Source organism: Caloenas nicobarica, chromosome 1, assembly GCF_036013445.1.
Source record: "Caloenas nicobarica isolate bCalNic1 chromosome 1, bCalNic1.hap1, whole genome shotgun sequence".
Lineage (NCBI taxonomy): Eukaryota > Metazoa > Chordata > Aves > Columbiformes > Columbidae > Caloenas > Caloenas nicobarica.
This window is the reverse complement of record NC_088245.1, coordinates 37,209,294-37,225,267: the sequence shown is the minus strand read 5'-3', so window position 1 is coordinate 37,225,267 and position 15,974 is coordinate 37,209,294. Positions and strand designations below refer to the sequence as shown.

At 44.1% G+C, this 15,974-nt stretch overlaps 1 protein-coding gene across 1 annotated transcript in view; it reads right to left on the bottom strand.

The window, feature by feature from the left end:
• LEMD3 (LEM domain containing 3) overlaps nucleotides 1-13,051 on the bottom strand; it is a 50,179-nt gene extending 37,128 nt beyond the window's left edge. The window contains exon 1 of the mRNA XM_065634544.1: nucleotides 11,486-13,051. Within this exon, the coding sequence (XP_065490616.1) occupies nucleotides 11,486-13,007 (1,522 nt within the window). The 5' untranslated portion in view covers nucleotides 13,008-13,051. The remainder of the gene's footprint in view (nucleotides 1-11,485) is intronic.
• Nucleotides 13,052-15,974: the final 2,923 nt, after the last annotated feature.

The following is a 15,974-nucleotide window of genomic DNA, read 5'->3' as shown; positions in this document are numbered from 1 at the left end:
AATATTGTTATTATAATTGTTTGTTAATTAAATAGGTTACATCTGTTAGTTAAAGGGTCATGTCATCAGGTCATGGATTAAGCTGATCAATCTTCCAGCTGTACGCTATGCACTTTTAAGCCAGGTGGATCTAGAGAGGAGAAAGAACCTATCTTAGCAAGAAACTCATCTGCCATATAGAAACAGGAAAAAAAAGAAAAAGGATGGAAAGGAAGACATGACTCTTACTGAGATCTCAAACAGTGAGAACAATAAAATCTTAATACACCATTGGCTCTGGGTAGATACATGAGAACGCTGTAGAAACCAAGTCACTACACAGTAGTACAAAGCTAGGTGCTTAAACTATAAAACAGAGTTTACAAAACAAGGTCTTAACTCTCCTTCCTCAAACCATTTATCTCCTGCTTAAGGAAGCATAGCTGGCCATATAATATAGCTAGTAGTCTGATGTCAAGGTTTGTGTAAGAAGCTCAATACATTCCCATCTCCTGAACAGCAAAGAATATCACATGCTAATTCATTGCCTCACAGAAGGGACAGGCAGACCCTATTTGGCCTTTGGTCTTCAAATCACCAGGACAGCTCCTTCCCCAAGGCTGCTGCTTTCATGTGATTTCCCTCCACAGTTTGCTCTCCTTCCAAATGAATGACTTTAATACCACCCATCCCATTCAGCAGAATAAAACAAGTCTGGATTTAACATACCATTGTTTTTTCTTTCCCTACTTTGTACGCACTTGTACTAAATCTGCACATTTTTGTTGTTAGTTCACAAGCAGCACCTTTGGTTGAAGGTCAAGAAAAAAAACACAGCATTTAAAGCTACAAATAAAAAAAGCATTAGCCACTGCATTGTCCAATTCCAAAGTACACAGACACATTAGCAGCAATGTAAACAAGCTAAAAAAAAAGTCTACAGCATTTCTGCAGGGAGTACCACCTTTGATGGAAGTCAAACTTAACAGCTGTTGGTCATAATATACTACCTGGGATCACCAAGTCAGACTGTGCATATACACCTGCCCATTCTGAATGAATGAGCTCTCAGGAGTACTTAGAAGGCTGGTATTTCTGGTTTTCAGTGAGAAATTAAAAACTACTAGCTCAAAGGACACAGTACAGACTGTACAACAGTATGGCTCTTTCAAATGTTCTCAAGACTCCATTTTGTTGAGTTTATATCAAAATGAATATGTGTTTGCCATATTATATACAAAATACGAGGTACCCAAACATGATTATAACCTGTAGATACAGCTCAAATTCCTCATTTCCTACAGTGATTTAGGAACACCTTTATCCAAAGCTACTTTTAGATAAGCAGTACTTCACATGCTTACAGATGAGAGAAACAAACCCCCAAAATAAGTAGTGAGACTAGTTTCTTGTTCAGAAGGAAATTGCATCTCTAACCTCATTTTCTTAGCTAGTGAAAGTCTCCTCATGACAGCATAATGTTCCTTTGATTAAAAAAAAAAAAAAAAAACACAACACACACAAAACACCCACCCACACCACACCCAAACAAAAAAGAGCCTTTTTGACTTTTTTCCTTGAAATACCAGAAGCTTCCTTAGATCATACACCAGGGGCAAATCAATACAAAACCAGACTAGGATAAACCTGACATCATATTCTCCTCTTCATTTCCAGATTCCACCAAGGAATTTCATAAATATTTTCTTATTTACAAAGTAACAGTAAACTATTCCCAAGGAATTTGCAAGAACGATAAACAGCACAAGCAAGACTGCCAGACTGGCCTTTCCCCAATAATTCTGTTTGACTGTGGATTGCTGCAGCCTGAAAGAAGCCTCTCATGAGTCTGTCACTCAACAAAATTAACAAATACCCTCTTTGGTTGTCTGAAGCACGACACCTGAAAAAGAACAAACAGCCCACTAAACTTTCAGATACAGGTCAATGCCAGAGATGAACAGAAAATTTCATAATGAATGTTTTACCATTTCCTAGAAAATAATCTGGGGAATTAAAAAAAAAAAAACCACACACCACACAAAACCACCAGCCAACCACACACCACTATGAAGAGTTGTTTCAGGCAACACTAACAAAACAAACAAAAACAATTACACATCAACCTTTTGACATTTGAAACCCCTAATTCACAGAAAATGCTACATTACTCAATACCTATTGACAGGTTCAGATTAGTTCTATCTAGACTTCTGTACTGCTTGACCAACAACATCTACACATTCAGAGAAAAATTTGTTTTATGAAGTTGCACTGTGAGATATGAGAATAAGGATACTGGACATGAGACGCTTGTGTTGTGCAGCTTGATGATGCTGAACAGACAGTGAGATAAATATTACTGAACGAGTGTGCTGTGGAATGTTTTATTGTATAACTACATAGTGAAATGACGAGTATTGAGGGGACAGATGGTTAAGGTGAGTGGCTTTGATACGCAGCATATTAAAAATATTTAAAAACTAACATAAGCAGTTCTGAAGTCAATGAACAGTCTGAGGCTTCTCCAATAAGCAATTCGGAGATTTAACTGACCTTCAAAGAAACACCTTTCTGTGGAGAAATGGAAAATTAAGATCTAGATGTGGCCTTAAAATCAAGTTTGGAACAACACTACATTTAACCAACTCATCCCAGCAGTCCTCTCATGGTAAAGTTTTGTTCAGTTGACTGCCTGGCAAGGACAGGCAATGTTGCATTTACCCAAGATGCCCTGAGTCCAAGTACGGAAGTCTCACGTACTTCTTCAATAAAGAAAAGCTTAAGGGGATGTGATCTGTATATGAACCCTGTATTAAGACTTAATAAATGCCATATGAAGGAAGCTTAGTATGTATATTAAAAAAATTATTTTCTAACAAGCCATCTTCCAATTTTAGATTAAGCAAATGGCCTTCTCTAAGACAGAGAAAAACTGGCCTAGGAATAGGTCTACAATCCTTCATTTATGAACAGACTTCTTACTTATGTAGCATATCACTAGAATTCAATGGATCTTGTAGACTACTTAGTAAGTTTTAATGCCACTTAATTCAATGTTAGACCTCTCTTTTTAATCCCCTACATCTTCTCTCCACATTAAACAGCCTTCTATATAATTCAGTTTGTCACTCAGTTCATTTAAAGCATCTAAAGCAAAACTCTAAAACAGCACCTTTATTCAAAATTCCTGTGTTACAGTATGACCCTCAGCAAGCAGAAAATTATCCTTTCCCCTGCAAAAAGGACTCATCTCTGCAAAACACCAGACATAACAGCACATCTCCAACAAACTACACCCAACAGTCACACCATCTTTGCCTGCTTCACATTTAGTACACATCCACACTCACTTGCTCCTTACCCTCTCACCCTCCACAGTAGACTGTGACACACAGGAAAACAGAAAAACAGCACTAAATAGCATTGTGGGAAGTACAGCACAGTAGCAGGGAAAAGGCAACAACAATAAGGATACTGGAGAAAAGGAGCCACCAAAACACAAAGTACAGCACTTTGGGGCCATACAATTTTTTTCCTAATTACAAATAGCACCTCTTGGTGAAGACAAATTTCTTATTCATGCCATGATATGCTCAAGTAATCTAAGTATACTTGATTCAGTTTCCATCTCCATTACTTGAATTTGTCTCCAATTCTTCCAGCTAGGCTGAGAATCTTACCGAATGCACAGAATTGTACAGAATCCCTAAAGGTTCTAGGAGAGAATGCTAGAAATACCTCAGACTAGAAATGTGTGAACCCAAAACCCTGCTTGACCTGGGTCGAAAAACTGTAGAAATATTGAGACAACATCAAAGCAGTGTCTTATCTGAACAGTCAGCTGCACAAAGAGGCCATACCTGCATGGAGTCAAAGCATCAAGTTTGTTTTCCTATTCCCCATTTTCGAGGGACAGCACACTGACACCAAGTGCAAAGCCTTCATGTCATCAGTTTCATCCAGGAAGTTGTCTGGTTTTTTTAAAAAAAAAATTTTTTACAACAGGCAGAGTCTAGTTGGAGGCCTGTATCTAGTGGAGTGCCTCAACGGTCGGTACTGGGACCAGTATTATTCAATATATTCATCAACAACTTGGATGAGGGAATTGAGTGTACTATCAGCAAGTTTGCTGATGACACCAAACTGGGAGGAGTGGCTGACACGCCAGAAGGGTGTGCTGCCATCCAGCAAGACCTGGACAGGCTGGAGAGTTCGGCGGGGAAAAATTTAATGAAATATAACAAGGGCAAGTGTAGAGTCTTGCATTTGAGCAGGAACCCCAGGCTCCAGTATAAGTTGGGGAATGACCTATTAGAGAGCAGTGTAGGGGAAAGGGACCTGGGGGTCCTGGTGGACAGCAGGATGACCATGAGCCAGCACTGTGCCCTTGTGGCCAAGAAGGCCAATGGCATCCTGGAGTGTATTAGAAGGGGGGTGGTTAGTAGGTCAAGAGAGGTTCTCTTCCCCCTCTACTCTGCCCTGGTGAGACCGCATCTGGAATATTGTGTCCAGTTCTGGGCACCTCAGTTCAAGAAGGACAGGGAACTGCTTGAGACAGTCCAGCGCAGAGCCACAAAGATGATGAAGGGCGTGGAGCATCTCCCTTATGAGGAAAGGCTGAGGGAGCTGGGGCTCTTTAGCTTGGAGGAGACTGAGGGGTGACCTCATTAATGTTTATAAATATGTAAAGGGTGAGCACCACAAGGATGGAACCAGGCTCTTCTCGGTGACGACCAATGATAAGACAAGGGGCAATGGGTGCAAACTGGAAAACAGGGGGTTCCATTTAAATTTGAGAAGAAACTTCTTCATAGTGAGGGTGACAGACACTGGAACAGGCTGCCCAGGGAGGTTGTGGAGTCTCCTTCTCTGGAGACATTCAAAACCCATCTGGACACCTTCCTGTGTAACCTCATCTGGGTGTTCCTGCTCTGTCAGGGGGATTGGACTAGATGATCTTTCGAGGTCACTTCCAGTCCCTAACATTCTGTGATTCTGTTGACCCAACATCAGATGTTTTAAGCTGCAGCAAACCTTCTAAACAGAAGGAGTCTAAATGAGATCAGCTTTAAGTCGTGCAGTGGCTCTTTCATTTGTCCTCACTTCGACCAGTATGCTTCTTTCCATCAGTAACACTTCCCCTTACCAAGTTTCTCTAAATCAGAATTCCTCAGTGGACAGAAGCCATCAAGGTTACTTTGATCAGTGGCAGAGTTACACCATATCTTCATTTATTATAATCACAGCAAAGGCATTACCACCTTCTCCCACAATCCTGGACCTAACAGCAGCAACAGCAGGAGCCAAGAAAGGATGAGTAAGGACAAAGGTACTACTACTGAAGTCCTTAGCAAACATGCGAGGCCCCTGAGAAGTCACTTTTTCTTCTTAACATACCTTGGTTTCACAATCCCTTAACCAGCCAACTTACTCCCCTCAACCTACCACAAATCACAACAGACAACTGATTTTTCCAGAGAATACAAATATCAACAAGAACTTTAAAGTTGTAAGGAATATATGCCTCATGACTACAATGGACTCTGTTTCTCCACAGTATTGGAACAGCACTTTCATCAACAAAAACTGATGTACTCGCTTATTTTACTTGCCTAAGCTTTTCTGTTAAGTGACCAAACAACCTTCTCAAACAGCAGCTCTTGCCTGTTCACATGTTCATACTATTTTTGAAGCACAAGTCTAGAAGCACGACAGGGATCAGTTCAGTATGACTCTAGGGCTCCTGCCAGCTTAGCTGGGTAAGCAATCAAGCCAAAGTTCTGCGACCTGCTACTCCCACACGAAACATGGATGTCAACAGGAGTTAAATACACATGATTTTTTAGAAACACAATTGGTCCCCAAGAATAGAAAGACTGCAGGCCTGATCCTCCTCTCATACTGGGATAATTAAAGATTACGAAACAGCATAAAGTGGGGCTCATACAATGCTAAATTTAAGTCCTTTGGTACCGTGGGCTCTTCCTTAAAATATTTCCACTGCATCCATTATCACCGTATGCATCTAAGCAGAAAGAAAACTGCATCGCTCCTGAAAAACACTATTAAGAGTTCTTAGTAGAAGGAACATGAGTTTGCTTTTTGCTTTCCCACTCCTTTCTAGTCTGCAATGCTTTATAAACAAGGAAAAGTTGAAACCATATCTTCTTTCAGATCCTAGATCACCCTTCATTTTCTCACATCGGAAACCAAATTTTCCTTTGAGAAAACTACCATGCACTATGGAATGGAGTGCAAACTTTCAATCGGTTTTTGATACCTAGTGAAAACAGTTCCTAAGTGAGCTCTTCTACATCCCTGCTCCCCAGGTAAGTAATTTTTGTTACAATTTCTCATTACTTACTTCACAAAAAAGCATATCCTGCAACGGTAAAGTTGAAAAATGTCATTGTAATAGTATCTAAAGTCATAAGGAAACTTCTGTGCACATTGGCAAACAGCAGCACATTTAAGGTATGAATGCCAAGTAAGTTCTAAATACTTCAAATCAAGTATCAAACACTGCTATCTCCTTAAAAAAAGACATTCTGAAGCTGCATCATTTTTTTTCAAATTCTGATGATCAATTTTCATATTTATACTTTATACTACAGATCTGCAGCAAAGGTAAATAGGCTGTTTATTAGCCTTTAGGAAAGATCTGAAGTTGTCAGCTAAGATAAACTGTTTTGCCCTACATAGCAATTATTTGGGCTTTCCTGGGTACAAGTCTTGGCCAAATTTGTTCCTCGTTTTTAAGAGTTATTTCTGATACACCATAAGGAAGACTAGCCATATTACTCGACTATGTCAAGAATCCTAAGGAAACTTAACTATTCTGCCTGGCTTTACCTTATGAACGCGGCCTGGGATTTTTTTGATCTACTGATCTTGATCCAAAACTCAAACTACAGAAGCAAGATCCACTACAAGAGAGATTAGTCTTCAAAATGCACATCAGGATTTTCTTTTGTATCACCTAGAAGATAAATCCTTGCTAACCAGTTTAAAGCAATATACAGAACATGCAACAGAGCTATATGTTACTATGTCAATAGAAGAAGTTGTTACATTATCAAATACAAGTCAGAGCATCACTTGCAAAGCTCAAGCAACATTAATAGCCACACAACACACGAACTCTCCAAATCTTTTAGTTTTGCTTCCTCCCTTTACTGCCTTCTCTTCTACAAATATTTCTTATTCAAAATCAATTTTTTTTCCATTAAAGTTAACACTGTCAAGAAGACAGACTTTTCTGAGAACATGGTTTTAGAAGGCAAGTAGATTTGTAGCAGTTATCTGTGAAATACCACGGCACTTTAATAGTCATTTGCAGGTCAGTGAGCATAACAGTCATCTTCTTGTCTTTTACAAAGCAAGTCTAACTTCTTAACAATTAAATTCCCTGCATAAAATTTCATAGAAGTTTTAACACCTGAGAGATTTAGAAGTCGAGAACAAAGAAACATCAATGGAATAGAATTAAACTTTAGAATTGTGATTTGCATAAGCTTCCACTTGCAATATACCCAACTGCTAAGTCTCCCTAAATTAGCATTTCAAAAACACAAGTTGAAGCAAATATAGTAAGGATTATCCTCCCAGCAGTTGTTTTGTAACACCTATCATAGAAAGACCAAAAATACTAGCAAGAGATGTCACTTTCAAAAGTCTCTGGTAATAAGAACATAAGATATTAAACAAGACCTACCCGGAATTTTCAAGATTACTTTTTGGTTTTTTTTTTTTTGCTACACAAACCACTCTCCAGGTAAAGTACCTGAGCAGAAACAGTGAGAGTAGCTTAAATGCAACCTATTTCAGATTACAACCTTAAAGAGCACCTGTACTGGTGCCCTGATATTTCAGAAAGAAAACCACACCTGATAACAACATCTACTGATCTGATATTGTTATCAGCTTTCCATGAAAAATAACTTCAGAACTCAATTCAAGGAGCAGGCACTTGAGATGCTCAGCATCACATCAAAAAACAAAACCAAAGAAGTTGGAAGAGACACCCAACTCTTCAGGGTTTAAAGAACCCTAAGAAATAGACAGAAGTCAATTCTACCACTTTCCTGACAAAATACTAGGCTGGCTTGCTAAGAAGTTGATAAAATTCCGAAGTATTTTGAAGGCAGGTGCAAGCAAAACGTGCTTTACAGCAAGCGCCACATGAATGAGGTTACCAGCACCACACCCAAACTGATCTCTCTTTTCACATACACCACTGTCACAGAGAGCAAGCATAATATGCTATTATGCATTAGTTGGTCTTGTATGTAAGCTTCAAGAGTAGTTTAATTTCATTGGTTTACAATGCTTTAGGAAAAGTCCCATAGATATTGATCTGCTTTTTAGACAGCTAAATGCCTGAAAACCTTACCTCAAGTGACCATATGTAGGTTAGACACAGAAGAAATAGCCCCGTTCTGATTTATCTTTGAACATTTTATGCCGCATGTGTGGAAAAACTAAAGCACTTCATAGCTATTTTAGAGCTGAAAAAGAAATCATTTGGACATTATACATGATCTAAGTGACAATCCTCTTCTGAAGTTTTCTGCTTCCCATTTCTCAACTGTATTTTACCTGGCCTATATTCAACCCCAACACCTAGTTATAAGCCTCCCCAACTACAAGAACGTCCCCTGTTCTCAGATTACAGCCTGACAAATATCCTAAGTGTTGATATTGGGTGTACTTGGTGATAAACCTTTTTCAATGTGACACACGTAACATTATTTTATTTTGATTGCATTTCATTTTAGGTAATGAACAATTAAGGCAACCAACACTAAGCCCATTATGCACCATTCCCTGAAAAGTTAAAATAAGAAGCCATCCAAATATATAAATGTCATTTTTTGTTTCTTATGTAACTATGTTTATTACAGAGATGGGTACAGTGCAACTCCACTGAATCCTAAAATCTTTTATGATAATAGTTTGAAGTCGAAAATAACTGAGTTTTTCACAATCAAATCACTCTCAGCCAACAGAATCTTACCTACAGCCATCTAAAAGACAGATAAAACCCAGTGTCCAACCACCTAACTGAAAGGTTGTTTCTTTAGATAGGCCATTTTTTTAAAAAAAAATGTATGAATCAGTTCTGCTTCTATAAAGAAAACAGACAATACACCCACACAAGCATCAGAGCCAAAGGACTCACTCAGATGATGTTTAAGTTTATGGAAGCATCTAATAGAAGACAGGGTTCTTTCCTGTCAGTCTTCATTGGCCTGTCCTGTCTGTTCTTGCCTGTTCCACAGACCTACTGTATTTTCATTGCATATGGCCATTTGAGAAATAAGAATTTAGTGAGCAAATGCTGAGCATAAGGGCAAGGTAATTCCCTGCTTATTCCCACATTACTTAAAAAAAGCACCTGTTCCTGTTCTTACCAAAGGAGATAGCCACAAAACCTGCTGTTTGCTTCTTCCAATGGGCCCTATCCCCCCGTTCCCATTTGTTGTGTTGCAAAGCCCAGGGCTGTGAGGAAGGACAGATGAAGTGTGAGTGCCACTGCCAGAGCAATTCTCCAGGAAATCCACTTTCTGGAGTTTCACTGAAAAAAGAACAAATAGGAAGAGGCCAAGAGATGGCTTATATTGAACTATCAAGCAACACTGGGCTACCAGACCTTTGGCAGGGCAGCCTAATCTAAGCAAAAGCACAGAAGAGAACCATTTTTCCTGTATATCAGTTCCAGCTGGGATAACTTTTTAGGAGCAATACACAACACAGTGATGCCACATGGTCTGTAGGAAAACTCACATATTCAAAGCAAGTTTTCTTCCCAGACAAAAAGTTCATAGTGGATTTCTTTTCACAGTATTATTGCTATCTGCATAGCTGAGACATCCAGCTTTATAAATTAGCATGGTAGGTGAGTTTTAACTCAACCACTAAATTTGACAGTTTGACAGTTTACCCCAGAAGGCTGACAGACCTTCTTCCCTATTAAAAAAAAAAATTAAATTTCAAGACCAGGAAAAAAAAAATCTAATACATGTTAGTAGAATTACACTACTTATCAGTACATACAAAAATTTATGTATGTCTCTAGCAGTTACGGACAGGAGCCGACCACAGAATACAAGTACTCCCAATAGCCACACTATACTGTATCTAATTTTAGCACACCTGCATATGTTCACTGCCTTCCCAAAAAATTAGTCTGAAGAGCAGTTAAGAGCTACTTGGACAATTAAACCACTGCAACTGCTTAAGTCCTTGCTGCTACCGTCCTTTCTAAACACTAAATCCTTTACTCTCCCCTCCAAACAGCGCAAAACAGAATTAAGAACTACTCTGCTACCATAATGTAATGAATAATGTTTGAAAGGGAGGAAAAAAACCACACCAAAAAACGAACCCACAGACCTGCCCATACTGCTATTTCTGCCCTGTACCATCTAGCAGATCCCAATCTAACTGTGGGATCACTCCTTATAAGGCACTATTAATATATACATGCCTGCACAATAGTATGCAAATCCTCTGCTATCTATATGACAAAATACAGGCACATGTATACGCTCCACATGCCTTCCTCAATCATTTCAAGAAAAACTCCAAGTCCCCAAGGACCTTCTAATGCTCTCATGTCCTAAAACTAGCTTTTTGCATAATTTCATTGCTCCTGATGAGAAATTAAGACAGCAATGGCATTTTTCTTTCTGATGTTAGAATCTCCACTGTCCATTTCAGAGCAGCCAAGAACTGAATTAGCATGAATCACCATTCTTAGGTGGTATGTTTCCATTTTCGTACGGTTTGTGAATAGAAAATGGTAGTTTCTAAATCCATTCCAAGTTGCTTTCGCATATTAAAGAGGCTTCCAAGTAACTCAGGATTAATAAAAGAATGCTCCGAAATTCAAACTAAAGCACAAGAATACTGCATATATAAACATACTCTCAACTAAATTTAGAAAAAAGTACTTATTAGAAAACAATACAGAATAGGTCCAGCAGTCACTGCACAAAGTTTGCTGCAGCGTGTAACATCACCTCAACCTAGCATTCTTTTCAAGTCTCAGTGCACATAAATGAAAACAAGCTGCTTTATTACCAAACAACTACAGTCAAATCTTAGCCCTGCAAGAATACCAGGTATCTAAATGTGCATGACCACTTCTGCGAGATTAACATAAAGCCTTACCTTGTCAATTCTCTAGTAATCATACATCTGCTATTGAAAAAAACAGGTACAATTGCTTTGCAAAGAAAACATGGTAGAAAACAAGGTATCAACACATTAGAGCAGGGAATGCCAGGATTTGAGCTTATCCTCAAATGTCTTGCAAGCTTATTATACCAACTTGCAAGGTATATACTTAAGGAAAGACAATTTCTCTGTGCTCCATCCTATATAGAAAGATGGAACCCAGAACTGCTCAATAAGGGATGTCTGAGCACACAAAGGTGAATCAACAGTTGTACATCCAGTTGCAGAAAGAAACTGCTCTTATCCTTCACCTAATACTTACTGTTGGCTCCCACATCCTCAGCTACTCCAGAACCTCTCATTCTCAGGTATGTGAATCCCAGTATCAGAAAGAACAAGCATGCAGCAGTTAAGAGGAACATGGACAGGTAATGTGCACTGAAGCCTCCAGTGGTGGATACCTCCTCTCTTTTGAACTGTTGGAGAAGCTCCTCCTCGGGCTCCGAGAGATTCTTCTTGTAGGTGTTTTTCAGGTAGGTATGATTTGAACCCGTATGATTGGAGTGGTTGAGTCTAAGGGAGGAGGTGGTTCCACCCGGGGGAAGGCTGTTAGTAGCTGAATAGATCCTGGATTCAACATTGTAGCTACCAGCAGCACCGCTGAGAACATGATTATTGGTCGCTTTCCTAATGGTGCCTGGAGGGTCAGTGATTTTACTGCTGTCCACGTCCGCGAGCGGTGGTGGCAGCAACAATACTGTTGAGGATTTTTTTGGTAGGCCAATGCGGTATCTGGGGCTGGGAGGACTAGAGTCCAGATTTTCACATCCTCCTCCTCCTCCCCCCGCCGCCGCCTCCTCCTGATTTCTGCCCCTGTCTAGACTCCCGGCAGCAGCCGCCTCCGCCGCCGCCGCCCTGTCATTCGTTACGATTACACCAGCACCACAGCCTCCGCCAGCCCTTTCTTGGCCCGTCTCCATCACGCCAGCACCGGCTGCAGCGCATTTGCTTGTTATGAATGGAGCAGGAGACTTGCTGAGGCTCCGTCTGGGCCGGCGAACTGCAGACTCCTCCTTCGGTACCTGCTGCTTGGCCCTCGCCTCCTCCTCCTCCTCCGAGTCAGAGTACTTGTCCCTGCTGCCGCCGTAGGAGAGGAGCCGGTTACCGTTCACGGTCCGGTTCTTCCACCGCTGCTGCTCGCTCTCCGCCTCCTCCTCCTCTTCGTCGTCCTCCTCTCCCCCGTCCTCCTCGCCGTCCCCGGGCTCCCGCACACCCAGAGCCCCCGCCGGTCTCCTGCCCGCCGCCCCCCACCAGGCGTTGGGCTTCCGCCGGGCCGCCTCCTCCGGGGGGGAGCTGTTACTCACGCCGCAGGCGCCGTGGGGGGCGGCGGGCCTCGGGCCGCGGAAGAGGGGTGAAGCCCGCTCTCTCCTGCCGCTGGCGCCGGCCTGGCTCCGGGGACTGGTTTCCACATCCGACTCGTCCGAGCTGAAGCCCAGCAGCACTTTGCCGCCCCCGGCAGGGGGTGCTGCGCGGCTCCGGCTGCTCCCGGCGGCAGCCCCGGGGAGGTAGGGGCGCTCGGCGCCCACCAGCCGCGCGCCCACGCCCGGGGCCGCTCGCCCGGGGCCGCCGCCGCCCGGCGCCGCTCCGGCCCCCGTGTTATTGTTGTTGCTGTTCCGGGTCTTGTTGGCGCCGCCGCGGGCCCCGGCCCGCTCGTCCTCGCGCAGCTTCTTCAGCTTCTTCAGGTAGACGGGCCGGGTGCTCTCGGTGACCGGCCCCGGGGAGAAGCCGAAGCGCCTCAGCTCCGAGAAGAGCTCCTCGTCCGTGAGCTGCGCGGCCGTCGCCATTTTCCGATCCCCCGCCGCCGCGGCGTTTCCTACCCACGCGCCGCGCTCCCCGCCGGAACTGACGCGTGCGCACTCGGCTGTGGCCTAGACCTGCCTGTCACCCCGCGGTGCCGCCCGCCGGGGCCAGACGGGGGAAGGGGGGCCGGGGGGCGGGGCCGCGCCGCGCCGGCGGCCCCTCCCCCACCCCGCCGCCGGCTGGCGCGCGGGGGGCTGGCGCGGGGGACGCTGGTTACGCCGCTCACGTCGCTCCTCGCGCCGCGGTGGCGGGTCCGCTCCGCGTCCCCTCCGCGTCCCCTCCGCCGCCGGGCGGGGGGCCCGAGGCGGGGATCCCGCGGCGGCGGGCGCCGGTCAGAGGCGAGGAAGGGCCCCCCGCCCCCGAATGGCCGGCACTCCGCAACTCGCGCGGAGCCTGCGGGAGGCCTCCTCGCCGGCGGCCGGCGTACCCCCCGCGGGGCTGGGGGCGGCGGAGTCGCAGGTGCGAGGGGCAGAGGCGGCTGGGGCTGTTGGAGGTCGGTTTTGGAGCCGGAAGGGCAGATCTGGCCAGAAGCGCTGTTATGCACGCCTGTAAATAGACGTTAAAATAGGGAACTGCTGGAGAGAGTCCAGCGCAGGGCCACGAAGATGATGAAGGGAGTGGAGCATCTTCCTTATGAGGAAAGGCTGAGGGAGCTGGGGCTCCTTAGCTTGGGGGAGGCTGAGGGGTGACCTCATTAATGTTGTAAATATATAAAGGGTGAGTGTCACGAGGATTGAGCCAGGCTCTTCTCGGTGACAACCAATGATAGGACAAGGGGCAATGGGTACAAACTGGAACACAGGAGGTTGCATTTAAATTTGAGAAGAAACTTCTTCATGGTGAGGGTGACGGAGCCTGGAACAGGCTGCCCAGGGAGGTTGTGGAGTCTCCTTCTCTGGAGACATTCAAAACCCGCCTGGACGCCTCCTGTGTAACCTCATCTGGGTGTTCCTGCTCTGTCAGGGGGATTGGACTGGATCTTTTGAGGTTCCTTCCAATCCCTGACATTCTGTGATTCTGTAAAACATGTTTGCCAGCTGAATGTCACATTATTTGGGCATAAACTACAGTGAGAGGTGTCAGACCGAACACCCTTTAACACCATTTTCAGGCTATGAATTTAGCCTCACAGCGGCTGAAGAAATCCAGAGAGCCTGTGTGTGCACTATCGGGCCCTTCCCAAAGGTGGCAGGCAGTGTGCTGGGTGAACTTTCCTCTTTCAGAAGCCCGGCATCAGGACAAGGCAGCTGTGAGGAGATGGATGGAGTGTTAGGGGTTGAATTTTCTGGGAAGGTGCATTCTCACTGCCAGTGGTTGAGCACCACCTTCAGTAAGTTTTTAATTGGATTTGTTTTGCTCTTTTCTCAGGGAAAAGACAGTCTTTCAAATACATTACAGTTGAAACTATCACTGTAACTATACACAGAAATGTCTGCTTGTCACAATGCCTGTGCCAATATAAAGAGATGTCATACTGGCGTTTCTCAGACCAGAAGGTGTGTACTGGTGCTCCTGGATTGCCTCTTCAGCCACAGAACTGACAGACCTCATGTGGAGGCTTCAAAATCTCCTTCTGACTGGTGTGTCTGTACCCATCAATCCCGAATGACAAAACCATGGACTTACCTACTGCATATCGCATCATAAATGCAAGAGGCTGCATTTCCATTTTGACCTATCTCTGACTGGCGTTCTAACACCATGTGCAGAAGTGGTCCAGAAACAAGATCCCGCTGCTGGAACAGTTGTACATTCCCCCTCACAGCCTACTGTGGTGAGGGCAGCATGGATGTGCCCTGCTAATGTCAAAACCGAAGTTGCTAATCTTGTTATTGAGGAAGCTCAGGTGGCTGTGGGGCAGCTATGTGCCAAAGATCAAGCCAAGTCTACAGAGGCAGAAGAGTGGCTTGAAGCCATCTTTCATCATGATGATGATGATGAAGAATGGTGATGATTAACTTCTCTATCCCAGCCTCCATTTCTGACCAACAATGCCTGGGAATGCAGAATGTGTCCTGTTGTTCATCTAAGCCTCCTTTAACACAACTCTTCTGAGGCTGAGAAGCACTAGAGAAGCGTCTGTATTACAGGTGTGCACTACATGGCACCATGGTGCGCAACCTCCTCCTTGTTTCCCTGGCAGAGGAACCGTTTCATATACAGCAGTATTGTGCATTGGAGCAATGCACAAACTCCAGCTGTAAGGAAGGTTACACTCGACATGAACTTCATTGCACATTAGACCGCTAACATAAATGCACCTGTTGTGCAAATGACCTATCTCCCAATCTGTAGTAGCTGATTGTTATCCCACATACCATGAGAAATGCTTCTGACATTCCACTCCTCTTCAGTGAGAAACAACCACACCTTACAGAATGTCATAGAATCATAGAATAATTTGGGTTGTAAGGGTCCTTGAAAGTCATCTAGTCCAACGCCCCTGCAATGAGCAGGGACATCTTCAACTAGCAGGTTGCTCAGAGCCCCATTCAGCCTGGCCTTGAATGTCTCCAGGGATGGGGCATCTACCACCTCTCTGGGCAACCTGGGCCAGTGTTTCACCACCCTCATTGTAAAACAGGTCTTCCTCATATCTAGTCTAAATCTTCCCTACTTTAGTTTAAAACTATTACCCCTTGTCCTGTCGCAACGGGCCCTGCTAAGAAGTCCATCTTCATCTTATAGGCCCCTTTAAGTACTGAAAGGCTGCAATAATGTCTCCCTGGAGCCCTCTCTGGGCTGAAACCCCCAACTCTCTCAGGTTTTTCTCATAGGAGAGGTGTTCCATCCCTCCGATCATCTTCATGGCCCTCCTCTGGACTTACTCCAACAGGTCCATGGCTTTCTTATTCTGGGAGCTCCAGAGCTGGACACAGTATTTCAGGTGGGGCCTCACCAGAGCAGAAGGCAAGAATCACTTCCCTTGACCTGCTGGCCACACTTCTTTT